We start from the raw sequence: 19764 nt of genomic DNA, 5'->3' as shown, positions 1-19764 counted from the left end.
GATTTTGGTTTGAGCAGCAAGAATCTGTGGTGTTTTACTGTTTTATATATATGCAAGTGAATATACTTATGTTAGAAACAGACACGTGCATGTTCAGTTTGCTTTGGTGTTTTCTCCCAGAATGACATATATATAGATAACGTTCCTAAACGCGCATATTTTTGCACTTTGGGAGAGCCTTATTTCCATGGCTTTTTAATTATATTTTGCCACTTTGCAAGGCACTAATAAAGAATATTCTTATTTTTCAAACTTGGATGTCCGGACTTTGTTTATTCCTAAACTATGAAGAGTGCTACTCACCCAGCCTGACGTCTTCTCAGTGCTTTAAAGATATATAGATATATATAGAGAAAACCAGAAGTTATTGCTTGTGGCATCGCTGTCCTACTACACATGACCACAGTGTCATGTTGATTTACACGAGCCCCTTACTAGCGGGCTTGCTCGCCTCTCTCACCTATTGCCTGTGCATTCCCAGGGACTACCTTTCCCATAATACTTTGCAGTGTAGTTCCTTTATTCTATTCCACACTGGCTGCAAACACCCCAGACACGGGATGGCTCCCGTTGAGTGACAGTACCTAGAAGCCTATCATAGGGTGCATACGACACCTCCACAAGTCCACCACACCTCCCCACAGGGATTGGCCCAGCACATGGGTGGCGTGTCCACCCTTCCAGTCATATCTGCTGATTCACGGCAGGCAGCCATTTCCATCGCCGCCGTGAACTCAGCAAGAACTAAAAGAATGCAAATCAGGTAAGCCATGTCCCGGCTGGCCCTAGAGCCCCAACACTCCTGTACATTACAAGACTGTTGCATTTTTGACACGTCTTGTTTCACCAACTGTACCTCTCGTCACCACTTTGCTCTGATAGGGGTATACATTTGTGTTTCCCCTTCTCTAGATCAATGGCTAATCATAAGCCCAGCGCCGTTTGAATCTGGTTTCCCCGGCACAGCTGATCTACACTCACTGGTGAATCTTCTCACACCACCAGACCGAGGATTCTACCTAGGTTGGTTGACAGCATACCTCTGGTTGGATGGTAAGCTGTGCTCTCCCATACACCACTGGTGTATTTCTCCAGCACCAATGAGCTGTTACTTATTAACCCCTAATTCATTATGTATGTTTTGAGATCCTCATAGTTCTCCTCCCTCCCACAGATCTTACCCACGGACAGACTCCCCAACTAGTCTCTCCTGATGAAGGCCACCAAAACTACAAGCTTCTACCAAGCCATTGTGGCCGAAACACAACTGTGTTGATCACTTGTGGCACAACTGTGAAAATACCCTTTGTTGTATGTTTCTAATTTCGTGTTGTATACACTGTTTTTTGTTTAAAACCACACCCGGGTTGAAGAACAGCCTCGGGCAGCACTTATCTGAGTTACTTGTGTCACCTACTTCGTATACTCGCATGTGCTTGTCACCAGGGTACTCATCCTCGACACCCCGATGAGGGTGCACAATTGCACTTCCCTATGTTTTTATTGAAATCTGTCCGGTATCGCTTTCATGCTTAGCAAAAGTTTGTAATAATTTAAGACACTGGTTTTTGAGATTGAAATAAATATGTCCAAAAACTGTGGATTGTTGTGAGGATCTCGCATCCTGATTATTTGTGTTATTAATATATGTACCCACCTGAGCATATCAGGACTCTGCCAGGCGCCCTTTATTTTCTCTCCTGGATGTGCCTTGAGACATAGATTTATTTAATTGAATGAACTATGTGAAGTAGTCCTCTGCAACATCACATATCTGGTATTCCCATCATCCTTAATGGTAACGGCTCCTTTATGTGTTTATAAATTATAATTAATCACAAGTCTGAATTCCTTATTACAATTTTTCTTGGTATCTATATAGGTGTATGTTGCGAGTTCTGGATTCCTTTGGTACGGAGCCAGAGTTTAACCATGCCCATTATGCACAGTCGAAAGGCCATAAGACACCATGGGGAAAATGGAATCTCAATCCGCAGCAGTTTTACACCATGTTCCGTAAGTATTATAAAAAATAGTACATTTATTGTTTTATTTTGGGTACATCTGTTTATCAATCTCTCAATTTCTCAGTCTTTCTCTCAACACCCATTTCCCTCTGCGCCTCTTTATTCTCTATCACACTCTTGTCTATTTGTTGCTAGCTCCCCCTCTAACTCTGGACTTTTCTCCATTTAGTTTTATCATGTTCGTATGCTGGCATTCACCCACCGTTAGCCATTTTGCACACTGTTGACATTGAGGCACTGCTTGTTATCGCAGTCCCACTCATTCATCCACTCCATCCCAGATGTGATCTATCATAGAGCTTAAGTTGTCTGTGCTCTCTGATCTGCATCAACGAGCCATGTCCGCTTCACCAGTCACAAGAGGTGTGTAGTCTGGAATACTGCAGGGCACGGAGGTACATTGACAGAAGAAAGTGACCCAATGTTTGAGTTTAAGCACTTTATTTCTGTTCAGAATGAGAATGAGAAAACCCCCATGAATGAGGGATTCATCTTTAACTAAAAGGGGGTCCTCTTCATAAAACTAATTAAAGAAACCATGTCAGGATGGTTTCTACTATGCAGTGTCAAGGTTCCATCTCTGCTAGGGACACTGGACTCCCTCTGTGGATCCTTACCTGGGACAGACTCCGGGATAGACCACCCACCTTGCTCCTTTGTTTTAATCACATTCACAGATATATAGTGCTTAGTTCAGTGTTCAGTAGGGATGTAACTGTATTACGGTATACCGTTAAAGATACCGTGAACCACTTAATTGAACAATAATAACCGTCACATTGTTTATACCGGTATACCTTTCATACCGTTAAGTGTGCTTTTCAATCTGATTTGGAAAGGCTGCAGTAAGCAATTGCTGCGCAGTCTTGGTCTTGCACTGTTGGATGTGCCGTCTGCCAAGTAGTTTCAGTTTGAGCAGTTTTTAATGCCATTCCATAAACCACACGTGCCTGACACAAAATCAACATGTTAGCAATTGGAAGAATAAATACAGTGCCAAGAAGGAAAGGGGTTTACTTTTTTTTTTAAAATCGCTCACACAGCCCCAGGGCATCGAGGCGCTGTTAAAGAAATTGGTTTTGTTTATTTTGTTGCGTAATTGTTTTTGTCTTAGTTGCGTATTTATAACGTGCTTAAACACCCAGAGGTTTCTAAGCGCGGACCCAGGGATCGAACCTGTGTTGCTTTGTGTCGTCTTGCTTCCAAGGCACGCACGTTGCCGCTGAGCTATCCTCCCGGGACTTTGGGTTGGCGGCTTTGGGGTTTATATATTTATAATGGATAATGTTTTCTAAACATATGACAATGGCGGATTTCCCTGGTTCTATCATTGAATTTACATATAATAAGTCACACTGCGAAATGTAATCATCTCTGTGGGTATTCCCTGCTGCCATACCAAAGGGTAACATGTCCGTGATTACTGAACACCTTTTGGCCCAGAAGTAAACTAAAGGCTGTAACTTAAAGAGAGAGTGCGTGTGCGTGTGTGTGTGTGTGTGTGTGTATGTGCACAAGCGTATACTACCATCATACTCCATTGATCTGTGGCATGCAGATTATCAATATGGCAACATGTTCATCTTCACCAGTAGCCAGTGGGGGAGCTAAAAGCCTAAATGACCACTTAAGAAAAGCTATTCAGTTTGCTTTGCCAGTCGCAGCAGGGCCCCACCTCCCCCTCCTCTCCACACGTGCGTTTGTGTTTGGTGGAAGCAAGGGGTGGCATTTCAGTGGAAAGTATGTTGAAAAGCCCAATCCTGGGCCTGGGTGCATGGTTTTGTTTGTGATGATAAATCTGACAATTTATGACCTTTTAGAAAATATTTGTTAAGATTAGTTAACTCCACCTGCTATACCGCGATAATCATGATATACCGTCATTTGGCAAGAAGCTTATTGTACCGTCATAAAACTAATAGCATGACACCCCTAGAGTTCAGTAGGTTCAGACGGCTGACTCCTCCCAGTCTCTCAGGCTGCAGATCTCTCAAAGCACAAGGGGCTTCATCGGGCTTTCAAGATTTTCCAGGGTTTTCTACATCTTCATTTCTCTGTGGCCCCTTAGCTTGTTCAAGTCCTTTAGCTTTCATTTACCCTCATATATTCTGGAGTCTGGTGGCAGTGTTTGCCTTTCTGGTGCCTTGTTTGCTGTGGACCGACTGCTGTGCCTTTCCTAACCTGTTCTGGCTTTTTATATGCTTCCCCCATGTTCCCTTTCTCCTCTGGTCCTAAGTAGTTGGGAGCTTTGTTCCTATGTGTGCGGGTTCCTGATCTCCTCTGCATTGCAGTGGTGTTATTTTCCTGAGCTTGTGCAGGCATCCCAAAGATTCATAAGCCTCTTCGACTGTCTCAGATCCAGGCATATGTCCTGTCCCTCTGCTCTGGTGCTTTAATTCACTACTCTGAAGTGGCATGTCTGGCTCCTTCCATCCAGTTGCTATCTGTTGGGCAGATGTTTGGATTTGTCTGAGTGCCTGAAGGGAACCCTGTGAAGATGTCCTGGGTTGTAGTCTGCTCATGCTCTGCGAGTCCTCTGCTCCTCTCCCTGCGAGAATACCTCCTGAGGTACGAGACCCTGCAGCATCACTGCTTTCAACACATGGTTTTTGGGTTATACATCTAGATATTTAAAATGCGATTTCACTGACACACCCTACCGATGGATTTGTCCCCAATAGGTAAAGAGGACCTCAGCAACTGCAATGTCCTGACTTCTCCAGGGGATTTAATGATGCTTACCTATTTTGGGACAGGGATGTGTCGTCCTACATAACTGCCCTAGGATTTTGAGAGTAAGGCTTAAGTACTCCTCCACAGACTACATCTTTTAACTTTCTCCACTTTATTTTGGTATAAAACCATAAAAGAAACAACATACATGAAATATCAATCAGTGCAAATGATCAATTAATACATACATGGTTACAAGACACTACATACATAGGTTAAGCAGAAAAACAGTTCCTAAAATCTGATAACTCTTCTGTATAAAATTACTATCAGCCCCTGTTTTAAAATGACCATTATTTTTGGTAATTCCATAAAAGACAGCAAATGATATTTTAAAAATCACTAAAATCCTGGGCCTTGCTGTAATTACAGTGTTGAGGAGCAGGTGGACATGTTATCCTTAGCTCCCGCCCCCTGACCTCGGTCATACTGGAACAGTAGTAGAAGAACCCTATGTAGGACACCAGGTATCATCCCAATACTGCATCGTGTATTGTAGATGATATGTACTCAGACAACAATATCCAATGTACCCTCACACTGAGAGGGTGGAAGGATGTGTGCACACACCATAGGACATCCTAGAGCTATACGTGTAATCTGGCAAGAGCAGACTGACGTCACAGAGGAAAGATACAGAGAATCACTGGATAATATGCAAATACTCAAAGAAGGAAGACGTAACTGAAGTAACAAGAGAAACATGTAATCGAATATCAAGAAATCATATGTGCAAGCAAGATAAAGTAACCTGCTGATTAATAAATATATAGGCAGAAATGCAAGGTAGATGAGACATACAGAAGCTTGCTGCAGAGGAAAATATAACATGGCTAGAGCGTCCATGATGGAAAGGTGGATGTCGGTCTTATATTAAAACCAATCAAGCTACCTCTGAGACAGACCAGGGCTGCAAAGTCTGGAGACGCTGGAAAAACAGCTTCATGTGAGGAATAAAGAGGAGTCTATTGTCCTGGGATCAAGGATGCCACATCAAGGAATAATTGCAAGGCACAAGGGGAGTCAAAAGGATAAGCCATGTAGGTAAGTCCTATTTCTCTTAGACCAAGCAAAGGAGAAAACATCTGCAAGAGCCATGTTTTAGACAATTAAAGATGCATAAAACCTATGCAAAATGGAGTGAGCAAGCCTGATGGGCCAAGAAGGGAAATGACACCCAGTATAATTGAATCAAATAGCAGTAAATAGAAGGTCAAGATGGACACATTTCTGGTCTCCTCACATGTGGTCTCCTCATATGTGATTTAGAAGTTGAAAACAAGGGCTATTCATTAAGCCCATACAAAGATAATGCCTACACTTCCTTGAATGTCCCAGAACAGATAGCAGGCTTTGAGGTCAACTACAAAGGAGAAGCCTTGGCTTGGGGCCTGACCAATGAGAGATGATGGACTAATTGGGAACGTGGGGAGTAGTCTGACACGGCTTGCGCCACCAGAGTTTTGTTTTGCTTACCTGCTGCTAATGAGCTGAAAGTCCAAGGTTGGGAAAGCATACCAACCAATCGGAGTGTCTATGTAACAACATTCTATTCAATGTTGCAAAGACCAACCCTCTGCCATTTTTCCCCTATAATCAGTATTATTAGTATTTAGAGGTGGTTTGAGGCGTGCCTAACAGATAAGAGGCAGCCAATGAAGGAATTAACATTATACATAATATAGGTACATATGTTCCCTTAACAATTCCCTCCCTTGAATAGGTGTTAGAGTTTGCCATGTAGGATGACATCATAGATGATACATATCGAGGTATAAAACCTTTGCATAATCACATTTGGGTGCGAGTGCATGAATTACTTGTTGTTCGCCAGATTGCCCTTCTTTATTTTTATGCTGATATTAAAGTAATATTTTGGCAGATTCTTTGTCTGTCCGGTTATTTGGGCCAGAGATCATAATTGGTAATTCTATCTAGCACATTAAATGTTTCAAGGTGCTAGAGCACAACCGCAAGTATAACATTGTAGAGGCTTATTATATAAGTTGCCTGCTGCTACACAACACAGTGGTCCTTCTAAGCCAAGCCCTATGAATGTATTTGGCAATGTAATATAACATAGTAGGGTCTTCACAATCTATGCAGAATTCAAAACCTCTGTCACCCTCCTAAAGCCTTTTGATCTGCATGGTGGCAATCCGTACATTGCCCTAAGATATTTATACTTGGGGCAAAACAGCATAAAGTGAAGGACAGATTCATTCTCGGCGCCACAGCACTGACAAACGGGACAGCTTACATTATTCCAACTTTTTGTGAAGGAGGCTACACGTAAAGTTCCTGCTCTCAGATTGAACAATACTGAGCCTGCCAAGCATGGAGTGATAACTTCCAAATAACGTTCCAAACCAACTATACCCTTTACCTGCAGGTGAAGCTGACCACTAGAAAGCCTTGCACAAGATGATACCAAAACCTGTCTATAATGTTCTGTGCATGAAGCTTTAATCACATCTTTGCTCTCTGGGCTAAAGCATGCTGGTCGCTCCCAATATTGTACGAGGCCCAAGGTTATGCACATGCTTCTAACATGCCTAAACCAAAGAGTTAAATGGCTGCCTTCTAGAGCCAGAAAGTTGGCCAATAACTCCTTGAACATGTGCAGCCTGGGTGCTGACCATATGCAGACCCATAGGGAATACAGGTTTGGAAGCCATTCCGTGCTCTAAAGTGGATATGTCACATTCTAGGTGCAATGTAGGATTAGCGGCACTACTCGGTTTTGACATAATTGACTTAAGAATTTGTTTTTGGCAACCCCCAAATTTGAGGACTTTTTTCATTCCCCAAATCTCTGCACCATATAATGCTGCAGATAAGGCCTAACTCCAGGGCTGGCGTCAATGCACCTTTGCCATATATGTAGTACAACCTCTCGATGACAGCACTATATTTAATCAAGGTTGTGGTGGCTTTTGAGACTTGATTTTTCCATGTGGCATTCTCTGCAGACAACAGGCCCAAGTAGTTATGCGTTTTGACCTGCTCTAGCGCAACCCCTTCTTTTTCTACAAGTACTTTCACTTGTCTGGCCATTCTGCTTCTGAAATCTAGTACCTTCGTCTTACTTTTGTTAATTTCCAGGCCAAGATTATCGCAGATCTTCACAAATATTGACACAGTATGCCTTATGCCCATGGGCGATGTTGATAGCGGAATTGCGTCTTCTGCAAAGAAAAGACCTGGAAAACGAAGACTACCAATCCTTAGTTACCTGGGCCTCTATCAAGCTATTTATGTAGATATAGAAAAAAGGGGGGTGAGCACACAGCCCTTCCTAACCCCATGCTGGACATTGAATTTCTCTGTATTCTCGCCATTCTTCCCCCATCTAACAGAAGCACTGTTGTTACTGTTCAAGGATTGAATAATTGACAATAAGCCCAGTTGAATACTGTAACCTTGTAAGGCCTGCCATACTTTGTCGCAGGGGACTGAGTCAAAAGCCGTTTTTAAATCCGCAAATACTGTGTATAACTTGCAGTTATTTATGCATGTGTATTTTTTTACATGTAGGTCAAGTCTCAGACACTGTTCTATAGAGCTCATTCCCTGTTGCAAGCCCACTTTCAATGGATTGATTATTCCAGACAAATCTACCCAATCTTGGAGGTGTCCCAAAATTACCTTGGCATATCATTTCCCTGCCCCATCTAACAACGAGATTGGGTGTTACATTTTCTGGTTGGTCTATACACCCCCTTTTGAACATTGTCCCTATTACAGCCTCCCTCGAAGTACTAGGAACTAAGCCTAATAACGGCCTTACAAACTCTTGTAATAACTGGGCCCCATATTTTTTTATCTCATCCTTGAAAAGATCCACAGGTACACAATCGGGCCCTGGCGCCTTTCCGCCCCCCACCCACTCCACCAAGGCTAAAATGGCCTTGGCTACCTGTTCCATGCTCACTATGACGTCTGAACTTTGTGTGTATGATACCCCTTCTTGGACGGCCAGGTTCGATGCACTACTTGAAATTCGGGGATTGTATACAAGATGGAAAAATGAACCCTCCAAGCCTCCGGAGTTATACTGCAATGTGAAACATGGTGATCTTCTGTAGACATACCCCCCACCAACCTCCAAAAACCACATGTATAATTTTCAGTACTTGCCTCCAACTGTCCTTCCCATCTTGCCCTGTGGAACAATGTTATTCTTGGACACACCCATTGCTTTATATTTTGATCTTAAAGTTCTTAATTTCGTAGCATCAACAACTACACTTTTTTTCAGACAGTCCAAACAGTCCCTCTTACAGGTTCAACATTCATCATACCATCCCTGGGCCAACTGAGCAGATATTTTAAATGTGGCACCAGGTCTGGTAAATACTGGAAGCAATGCGGAGACCAATTCATCATAATGAATTAATACATCCTGTGGTCCCCTTAACAGGTCACAAATGACCTCATTACGGCCTATAATTCTTGTGTGTATATACATGGTTACCAGACATTTGGTCGAAAAAAATTGGTCGACTGGACAAATGGTCGAACCAATTTGGTCGAAAACCAAATGGTCGATTTTTTTTTTTTTTTTATTTGTTTTTTTATTTTCACCCCCTTTTTTTGGGGGGTGGGGGGGAGTCCCCCAACCCCCTTTTTTTCTAAAAAAAACCCCTTTTTTTAAAAAACGAAAACCTGAAAAATATATATATAATAAAAAAAAAAATTCGACCATTTGGTTTTCGACCAAATTCCGTCGACCAAATGTCTTTCGACCAGTTTTCAGTCGACCAAATGTCTGGACACTATATATATATATATATATATATATATATATATATATATCTGGCAAACAGCCCTTAGCCACCACCTCCGCCCACTTAACTGACCTTTTCGGGATCCCACTATCATCAGGGTCAAAAAGTCAAAAACAGCCCTCGAATGATTAGACACCATTGCAAAGCTACATGTGATGGGTCTGTGGTCACTATATTGTCGATCAAGTACTTCAAATGACTAGATCGTCCCCCAATCCTTGGCACCTATCATCACATAATCAATTCGACCCCTGCCATTGTTGCTGAAAAATAAAGTGGGTTTAGGTGGGTGATCTGCAGCACAGTGTCCATTACAGTCCCTCAGGTTAGCAGTGACTGTAACATGAGCGTGTGTTCAGCGTCTGACTCCAACACTGCAAATGCACTGCCCCTCTCTATGTTCGAATCCTCAAACACATTTTTGTCAATGTTCATTTCCTGCTAGGGACTGCCAACATTCATTGCCCGCACAGGACTGTCTAAATAAGTGAGCCTTAATGCATACAACAACTTTCCAAATAGGAACACTTTTCCCCGCCTGGTATTCCTTATAGAACTGCTGTCCCCCTTTTTTTTTGATGCATTTTTTAAATGAAGGCTCTAGGCTTCAGCATTGCCCTCGGTGTGTAATTTCTCATGTGCGTTCTTTCAGTCATTTTCTTTAAGCTTGCAACACTTTATAAATGCTGGTTTGACGTCATATTTTTTTGCCCAGTCTTTTGATTGTGTTCATATTTCTTGACAGTCTTAACATTGTATCTTGGAGTTTGTAATGGTGCCGAGGTGTATGTGTGTGTTGAAATACTCAGATTTAAAATAATGTACACAGGGATTTCTACTTTACTATAGTGCTGCTGCATAAATGCCACCTACAAAAACTGAAGCATTCAAATGATTAGGCGTTAACCGTTTGTCACGCTTAACGTGGTGATTAAAAAGAAATGGAAATCATTTGTTTTGCCTACTAAATGAGTGCCCGCAGCAGCACAGGAGATACATTGTTGAACTTTTCCGCCTTGAAAAATAGTATTTCCAAAACACTGCCAAGGTCAATTAATGTCTGACGCACAAATGTGGTCTGTAAATTGACCTTTTAAATGTGTTCAATATATTTATTTTAAGTCGTATTTATACATTTGCATTTAGAGACTTGTTTTCGCAACATTTTTGAAAAGCCCTCTTATTTTCAGCTTGGAAATAAAAGGTGTGTTCTGTGTTTTGCTTCCTGAAAACATGGTGCTTCAGGAAGGGGCACATGACGCCTCTTGGCTCACACGATGTACCAGGCAGTTTCAAGTTTAACAGCACATGTTTATGATCCTTCTAGAAATCCAGACACCTCTTTTTCTATGTCTTATTGATTGCTTCTATTATTAGTTGTTCTAGCTCCTCGACGTGTTCCGTCTGTGTATATCCTGGGCGTTCATCACTGAGTCTCTGCTGATTTGTCCTGCGTGGTAAAAGTTGCCAGTTGAGGTTTTTCCTGCACTATCAGAATGAACCACATTTTTTATATCTGCATTGATACCATGCAGATTAGATTAATGCAGTTCCATCTATGTCTGCTTTGCATTCTCTCCTTCTGGAATTAATTGGAGATCATGTTCAATGAGCTGCAACTTCAATGGAAGGCGTAACAGCCTTGAGTAAGGCTTTAACGCCTTGCATTCACACCACGGCTAATTTTCAATCACTTATATGGCGGAGAGGAGGGGCGGAATGCAACAGCAGGTATGTGAGCATGCAAGGCAGTGTGTACTCGCGTTGCAGTGCAGAAGTGCAGGGCAAAAGGCAGCATACACATTTGCACTCCACCATGTAACTGATGAAAATTGGGCGGCGGGGAGCCCCCACATTTATGTCAACATGCAATTGCTCTCCACCGCCAAATTACTAATTTTAATAAAACAAGCCCCACTGGGTTCTAGAATTAAAAATTAGGCAATTAGAAACTCGGTAACCAATTAGGTATTGAACTTCGAATTGAGTGGCTCACATTTGGAACTGTTCTCGAGTCCAAATCCGGATAATGCTTTTGGCTGCCTCAGCTTGCTTCTCCTGCTCCCCCACACCCCCACCTGCCCCTAATGCCTATTTTATAATATCAAAACATGTTCACTTACCTGCTGCCTCTGCTCACCCATATGCGCGATGCTGACGTCTCAGCAGGTGTGCCACTGTGGCTATAGAGCTCTTTACTCACATGGAATCCACCTTATTTGTATTACTTTGTGTTTAAAACGCCATGGGATGCCCACACAGACCCTTTCTTCACACAAAAAATAGATCCATTTACATTCCTGACATTTTGCCACAGTGCTATTGGCAATAATCCCTGTTAGTGGTGGACAGTACCATGCAGAAACGTCCTGCCACTCTCATGAAAGGCCCTTGCGTCGTCCAGGTCTATAAATTTAGATGGTACTGATGCCTACTCCAGGCATTGCCTTATGGATTCCCACAGAATCCTCATCTAATATTCCATCTCCAGTACCAGCTGCCTTTATAAACGTTTTTGCCACCAGAGAGTGCAGCTCCGTTCAGCGCTTCCCCATTTTTTGACTGGCCCTGAAGACCCTCACGTATGGAAACAAGGCACAATCACCATACATGAATTGATATGCCAGACGCGAGGTTCAAGTCCCAAAATCTAGGGTGTATTGCAAAGCAAATAGTCTGTCGGCCGACTAGATCTCATGTCTCTCAACGTGTCTCACCCAGACCTCGTGAGACGCAAGACAGCGTGCATTCTACCACAGTGACATATATACAAAAAGATCATCATATTATCAGTTTGTGATACATCAAAACCGCCCATAATGTATCTTCCTGAGCTAGTGTTTGGTGATTGACGAGTATGACACCTTCTAAGACATTAATTTAGCAACAGTTGTAATCTGCAAACAACATAATGCTTGTTACAGTGAACATAATGCTTGTTCAGTGAGCAAACTGTGTTCGTAGGAGAGACACATTCCAAGACCTGCTATCTTCTAGTTTCTATTTGTGAGCTAGAGGTCCGCTCGATCTAAAGGGGCCCAGTTAGGGGGGCCATGAAAGAGAGTATAATTCATGTCTATTTCTACAGCTTCTGCAGTTTCAGCAAGACCAGCTGGCACCTGGCTTGGTGATTAAATGCCTCTCTGCTCGCCTTCAAGGACTCATGAGGGAGAAAATCAATGTATGCCTGGTCTCTCATATGTAACTTGTGGCCTCGCTCCATGCTGGAGCAGAACAGAATTAAATTCATTTTTTTGCAAAGCGTTTAAACAGAAAAAACAAGAGGAAGCAAAATGGCGGAATCTGTTGGTACAAAATGGACGCTCTATGGTTATGCAGACGATTCTGTACTGGCGATGCTGGGTATATGATGCGATTGGTTTTCGGCCAACATAATATACCGTCTATGCTATGGCAGGGTATTTTCTAGACTAACAAACCCTACTCTTGGCCATAAGCCAAGCACATCAATCATACATTGCATCTTTTTCTGACAATGTCTCTAATTCTGAATTATGCATACTACTGTAATCGTCATCATCAATATCAATGGACATAAACTCTTTTATATTTTTCGTGATTTGCATTTGTATCCACTTTGGTATTTCTTTTCTCTGTTATCATGTGTATGCATTCATCACTTATTTCAGAGCAAATAATTGGCAGGCAGTGTATGCAACAACAAGATGTCAGGAAGATTCCGAGTATCGTTGCTAAAATTGCAACTAGTTTCCATCCCCATGAGCGTAGTAACTCCCAAAACCAGGAACTTGGATTCAGTTCCCAACCACCTGTCAGGAGGTGAAGGTTAGAGAGCTCAGAATGTGTAACTTCTTTATTGCCTCAAAAATCGTAGGGGAGGAATCACTTACAAATATGCTGCATATTGACGCCACATTTTACAAACACCTCCACGGTCAGCCAAAACTATATCAAGAGCCATTCTATTCTGAAGTGTCATCAATCTAATTGCCTTCTCTTCTAGAGTCATATTATACAGTATATCAGTCGTTCCATTTATTATTTTTTTCTAAAATTCTTGACAATTCGAGACGAGGGTGGTGCTGAGGACGCACCCCTCCTTCATGCCCAAGGTTCCGTCGGACTTCCACCTCAACGAGCCCTTGGTGTTGCCAGTGTTCTTCCCGTCGCCTTTGTCGCCGGCCGAGAGGACTTTGCACTCGCTGGATGTAGCTAGAGCGCTGAAGTTCTACGTGGACTGCACGAAGAGTTTTCGGAAGACATCACAGCTTTTTGTGAACTTTGGACCTGTGAATCAAGTGAAGGCCCTCTCGGAGGCTTCCATTTCCAGATGGCTCTCTGGCTGCATCATGCACTGTCATTGGTTGCCAAACCGACCGTTGCCCGGCCGTCTGAGAGCCCATTCGACCAGAGCGATCGCTGCTACTACGGCGTTCTTGTCTGGTGTGCCCCTGCTGGACATCTGCAGGGCTGCTACGGGGAGGTCGATGCACACCTTCACGAAATTCTACTGCATCGACCGGGATTCCAGGGAGGAGTCCAGTGTCGGCCAAGCAGTGCTGCGCAACCTGTTCGCCTGAAGGTGGGCCTGGTGAGGAGGTAAGAGTTGCTTAATGTTGAGTTTATGTAATGCTTAATGTTGAGCTTGCCACCTCCCGTGGTTGTGCATGTTTGTACTGCTATGTATTCTTATATTCATGAGCATTTGAATCCATGCCAGACCCCATGCTGGAGAAGGAACAAGTTACTTACCTGTAACAGTTGTTCTCCAGCATGGGTCTGGCATGGATTCACATGCAAACTCTCCCTCCTACCCCTCTGCGGCTCTCCACTTGGTCATACTGCCACTTTACGTGCTACCAAATCTGAGGATGGCTGCCAGGGGTGGGGCTTAGGGAGATGGCAGTCATTGGCTGGGGCCAGTATGACCCAGAGACCAGTGATTGGTTACTACTAAGAAAGACAGATCAGAAACAAAACTGATACTGATTTATTTCTTTACCGAGGATTCCCAGCCTGATGACAGGGAATATTCTTGAGCATGTGAATCCATGCCAGACCCATCCTGGAGAACAACAGTTACAAGTAACTAACTTGTTCCTTCTCCCTTCCGTTTATTCTTCAATAACCATTAAACAATCATGGGGTGGTGCTTCATTCTCACCCATTCCTTCATTGGGAGGTGGCATTAACTCTGCAGGATTCAAAGCGCAACACCTCCGAATTTGAATGTGGTGCAAACAGGGCAATTTCATATCTAGTCAATCTAGATGATGTGAGATGTTGCGTCTGTGTTCTGTTTAAAAGAACGGTACTGTGTGGGGCACCATCAAAGTTAAGGCGTGACCCAAAACCATTCCCTTGGTTTGTTTTACTGATGCGGCAGCCACGGCAACAGCTTGTGAACAACGCAGCAAAGCGCATGCTACAGGGTCCAGCATGGAAGAAAAATAACTGCATGCTCTATTTCTTCTGCCTTGTTCCTGGGTCAATACAGCCATCACGCAACCGTCATTCTCATGCACAAACAATTTTAAATCCTTTTCATAATTTGGTGTGCCCAGAACTGGAGCTGAGCACAAAGCAGCTTTGAGCAGATCAAATGCATTCCAACATTCCTCACTCCATTCTAAAGGCAAGGCAACATACTTTTTTGTCAATGCCCCCATTGGTTTCACAATCATGGCGAAATTCGCTATCCACTGATGGCAATATGAAGCCATGCCTATTATGGCTCTGACCCCATTCTGTCTCTTTGGAATAGGCATACCAGCGATGCTGTACCCTCTTTGCAAATGTCTTCTGAGTCTGCAGCAATTAACAAGTCATCAATGTACTGCAGTAGTACACACCCCGCTGGTAAGTCTAACATGTCTAGTTGTTCTTTCAATGCTCTGCTATAAATACTTGGGCTCTCAGTGTAACCTTGTGGAATTCGTGTGAATGTGAAAGAACGTCCTCCTAGCGTGAAGGCAAATAGATATCTGCTATCGCGATGAACTGGGATGCTAAAAAATGCATTCTTAAGATCTACAACACTAAAATGTGTTGCAGAGGCCGGAATCATTGTCAAAATGGTGGTGACATCTGGAACCAATGGAAATTGAGGGTCAACTACTTTATTCAACGCGCATAGATCAATTATGAAACAATATGGTATATCATTACCTCCTTTCTTATAAACTGGGAGAATCGGGCTATTGCAGGTGCTACCAGTAATCTCTTCAATCACATTTCTTTTAACCAAATCTGAAACAATGCATTTCAATGCTTTCTCACCTTCCACCGAAATGTTATACTGTCGAATACGCGGCAACGTTACTCCCACTTTCAAAACAACTTTCACTGGCTCGATTTTCAAACAACCAACATCATTATCATTCATTGCCCATATGCAAGTCGGTACCTTACCTAACTCTGTTGGCAGGCATCTGGACAAGAATTGGGACACAGGCATTTTCTGTGGTGAAATCGTCAAAAACACTCCATCAGGAGCACAATGAATTATGAGCACTTAGTTTATTCAACAAATTTAAACCCAATAGATTCTCGCCACAATCTTGTGTCAAAAGGAACGGCAAGACACTGTGAATGGACCTAGTGTTATAGGCCCTGACTGTGACATGGAGGTAATCACTGGGGAGCCTGCGAACCCTACTGAAACATTCTTTTGCCCTGACAGTGGTATCTCTGGAACCAAGTGATAGTCTATTGAGCACTTCTGTGCACCTGTGTCCACTAAAAAGGTGTGCTTTCTATTACCAACTTTCATTTCTACGTAGGGTCCTTTCTGATCAATGGGAATAGACACTGGTTCCGACCCCTGTCTTGGGCTGTCCTAGCAGAACAATACATCATCTGATGTAAAGTCACCAGAATAATATATACTTGATTGAATATCAAAAACATTTCCATCTCCTGCTCCATTCTGTTGATTTTGATTCTGGCTCTGATTCTGGTTGTTGTTTCCTTGGTAATTCTGATTTTGTGGCATACCAGTGTTTCTATTTTGCCCCTGTGTTCCCGGGCGACCTCTGTTCTGTCTTCTCGGGGCTTTCCCATTTCTAGTCTGCAAATGTGGGCACTGTGCTCGCCAGTGTCCCTCTTCCTTACAATACACACATTAATTTAGTCCAATTGGACCTCCGTGCATGTTGGAGTAATTCCGCCTTCCTTGTGCATTTCCTCTGCCCCTATTATTACTTGCTGCCTGCTGTAGTAACAGTCTTGTTTTCAAATTCACTCTTATCTCGTACCTCTTTCTCTGAATTTACTCTATTTTCATAGTATTGTGCCATGTGTAATACTTCACTCTGTGATTTTGCTTGCCACGCACTTTCAGATGTCCTTATCAAATTTTGGATTTTTGGTAACAACCCTCTCACATATTTGTCAACAAATAGTCTTTTCCCAGGTTCAGTGCTTAAGTCTTGACCGCTAAAATCTGCAAACACTTCTTCAAAACTATTAAACTAGTCAGTTGCCAACTCATCTTTTCCTTGCACGCATGCAGTTAGTTTGTCCCATATAATTCTTCTTTCAGGTACTATAGCCTTTAATTTCTGTACTATTCGTGCCAGTAATGCTAACATATTTGACGATGGTTTTTCACCTGCTGATCTGTCTGTATCCTCTTTGATTAAATTTTCCCAAGTCGCACCCAAACTTTCATGATCATCTACATTCCTAATTTGCTTCCATATATCTGCTGGGAGAATTACAGGGAATAATAGGTCAATATTGCTCATATTAAAAATGGTCGATTTTAAATAGGATCCAATCGCTTTATAGAATCCCACCAGATTCTTTTTTATTTCAGGGATCGTTTATTTTATATTATTCACCTCTTGCCTAGAGAAAGGGACATTTACATATTGTGCTGTGTAATGTGCTTCTGTTACTTGTGCTGGAGTTCGATTAACGCCAGGGATTTCTGTTTTCGGCACAAAAATGGGAGGGACTTCTCTCATTGGAAATATTGCAATGGCTATCTCTCCTTTCTCTCTTTCTCTCTTTTATTAAGCACTATAGCTAGATCAAGGGATAGAGCAGTCTTTCCAGTTTTGGATAAACGCGCTCTCTTATATACATCATCAATTCAGAGGGACAGCAGCCATTTCTCTCAACATATTTATCTTGCAAATATTCAATCATTACTTGCAATGCTTTTCTTTGCATCTCTATCGTATACAGTTCAAATGTATCATACACCTCCATTATAGGAATACTAGCGTCCAAAATCGCTGCTGTACATATGTTGACGACCCTAGTCTTCCTCTCTTCACCTCTTTGTACCGAAACCCAGGAGCAGAAAACATCTCCGAATATAATTCATCAAGTTCATCTTTAAACTCAAATAGCCTGTCCACGTGTTCCTTCATCTCTGAATCACTTTCCCTCAATCGTGAAAAGGCATTCAAATCCTGCAACTTCTGAGGCAGCACCATACCAGTTAATTGCTTCCACCTTTCCATAAGATACTCTCCCATACATTCCAACAATACCTGTTTTTCGCTGAGCTTCTTATAATCATACATTGAACCCAGCGTCAATCCCTCATCATTGCCTTGGATATACATTTCTGTCTGTTCTTTCAGTTCTCTCTTTCTCTCCCTGCTGACTGCACTACGGGTTATTCTAGCGTTCCCTCTCTGTGCAGGCCCCGCCTCTCCAGCGCTGCCTTCTCTGGTAGCTGCTGATTCAAGCTAGGTAGGTGGAAGGGGAAGTGGATCACGTGTTCAGGAGGGGCTGGTGCAGATGGAACAACTGGAAGGGTGGGTGGCAACCTGGGCTCCGGTTGAACATTGGGCACTGATACATTTGTGTCAATTTTACTTTTAGGGCATTCTTGCCTTTTTTCATTTAAAATTTTATTGATTAGTTCATCTGATGCATGCAACTCTTGTTGAGGATATATTTTTTTCTATGCCTAATTGAAGACTCCTGTCTGCCCTTTTGATATCCTCATACCATTGTTTTTCTTCCTGTTCTAGCGTTCTGTCTGCATTAGATTTGTGCCTATGCGCATGTTTCTCTCTACTTCTTAAACGGAGGTTAGCTTCCTTCCTCCAGTCTCTAATGACGTGAAATGTTGCAGGGCATGCTTTCTTGCGCATCAATACTGATTCCAAATGTTCTATTTGCGACATCTCAAAACTACCATCTTTTGGCCATTGTAAAACTTCTACATGTCTGGTTTTCCTATGCCAAATATCACAAAATATTATTGCCCCTATTCCACACTTCACATACATCTCAAACGCTGGCGTTCCTACTGGTGGCGCAGCCTGGCCGGTCTCCAAAGATTGTCTACCGCAGTGGAAAAACTACAGGAAGACAATTTCCCAGGCATGTTTGATATTATTCGTACCTTACCCTGGGCGTTTGATCTTGCAAGAGCAACTCTTAACCAATATCGGTGCTGTTTAAGAATTGGGGCACGACTCACCTGATCAATCAGCTCGTCTCTCAAGACGCAATTTGTCCATATACAGACGCAACCAAGGATCGTCGTGACTGCGTATCTGGCTCAATCTGCCTCATTTCGGGACCCTCACCTTCTTGCTCTCTGGGCGGCCGCATGGATCACGGACCGGTTGTGTACAGATCTGCAAAGGAGTCTCATCAGTTTCACAGGGGCGCCCCAAACACCTCTCGATCCCGGCTCGACTGCCTCGTTTTTTCAGCCTTCTTCAAATTTCAACGTACATGATGGAGCAAATGGGAGAGGGTCCCTGTTAGGGCGCTTCCCCAGTGGACATGATGTTGGGTCCAATATATATATGGAGCTGCCATGCTCAATGACCTAAGTTCCTTTTTTCTGTGCACTCTGTACGCTTTGGGAACACTGCTTTCAACTTGATATGATATGGCATTTATAACACGCCTATACACAAGTGTTTCAAGGCGTAACTTAAATTGTGACCATCATGCCTAGCTCTGGGGAGGTCTCAGGCTTCGGGTCCTGCATGGATTTCAGTAGAGCCAGGTCTTCCTCTTACCACCACAGAAATTGCCTGTATTGTTTGGGGGTGGAACATGATCCACAGGATTAAGGGTCATGCCAATCCATGTTGCCTAAGGCCCTATGTAAATGTGACACAAAACTCTTCACCTTTTCTCTCCGAGATGGAAGACCACCTGCGAAGTCCCCTGGCATGGAGCAGAGACGAGAGGAAGACCGCTGCCCTGTCCAGAAGAACCAGAAGAAGCACCCAAGCAACTACTCGAGC

At 42.9% G+C, this 19764-nt stretch overlaps 1 protein-coding gene across 4 annotated transcripts in view; it reads left to right on the top strand.

Moving 5' to 3' along the window:
* Positions 1-19764, top strand: part of MGAT5 (alpha-1,6-mannosylglycoprotein 6-beta-N-acetylglucosaminyltransferase) — a 1044542-nt gene that overhangs the window by 631918 nt on the left and 392860 nt on the right. For all 4 annotated transcript variants that reach the window (XM_069616573.1, XM_069616570.1, XM_069616572.1 and 1 more), the window contains one exon: positions 1883-2016. In XM_069616573.1, the coding sequence (XP_069472674.1) occupies positions 1883-2016 (134 nt within the window). The remainder of the gene's footprint in view (positions 1-1882; positions 2017-19764) is intronic.

The sequence above is a fragment of the Ambystoma mexicanum genome, chromosome 9 (assembly GCF_040938575.1).
Source record: "Ambystoma mexicanum isolate Mex_15411 chromosome 9, UKY_AmexF1_1, whole genome shotgun sequence".
Lineage (NCBI taxonomy): Eukaryota > Metazoa > Chordata > Amphibia > Caudata > Ambystomatidae > Ambystoma > Ambystoma mexicanum.
The sequence above is the reverse complement of the archived record's forward strand: the minus strand, read 5'-3'. Positions and strand labels throughout refer to the sequence as shown.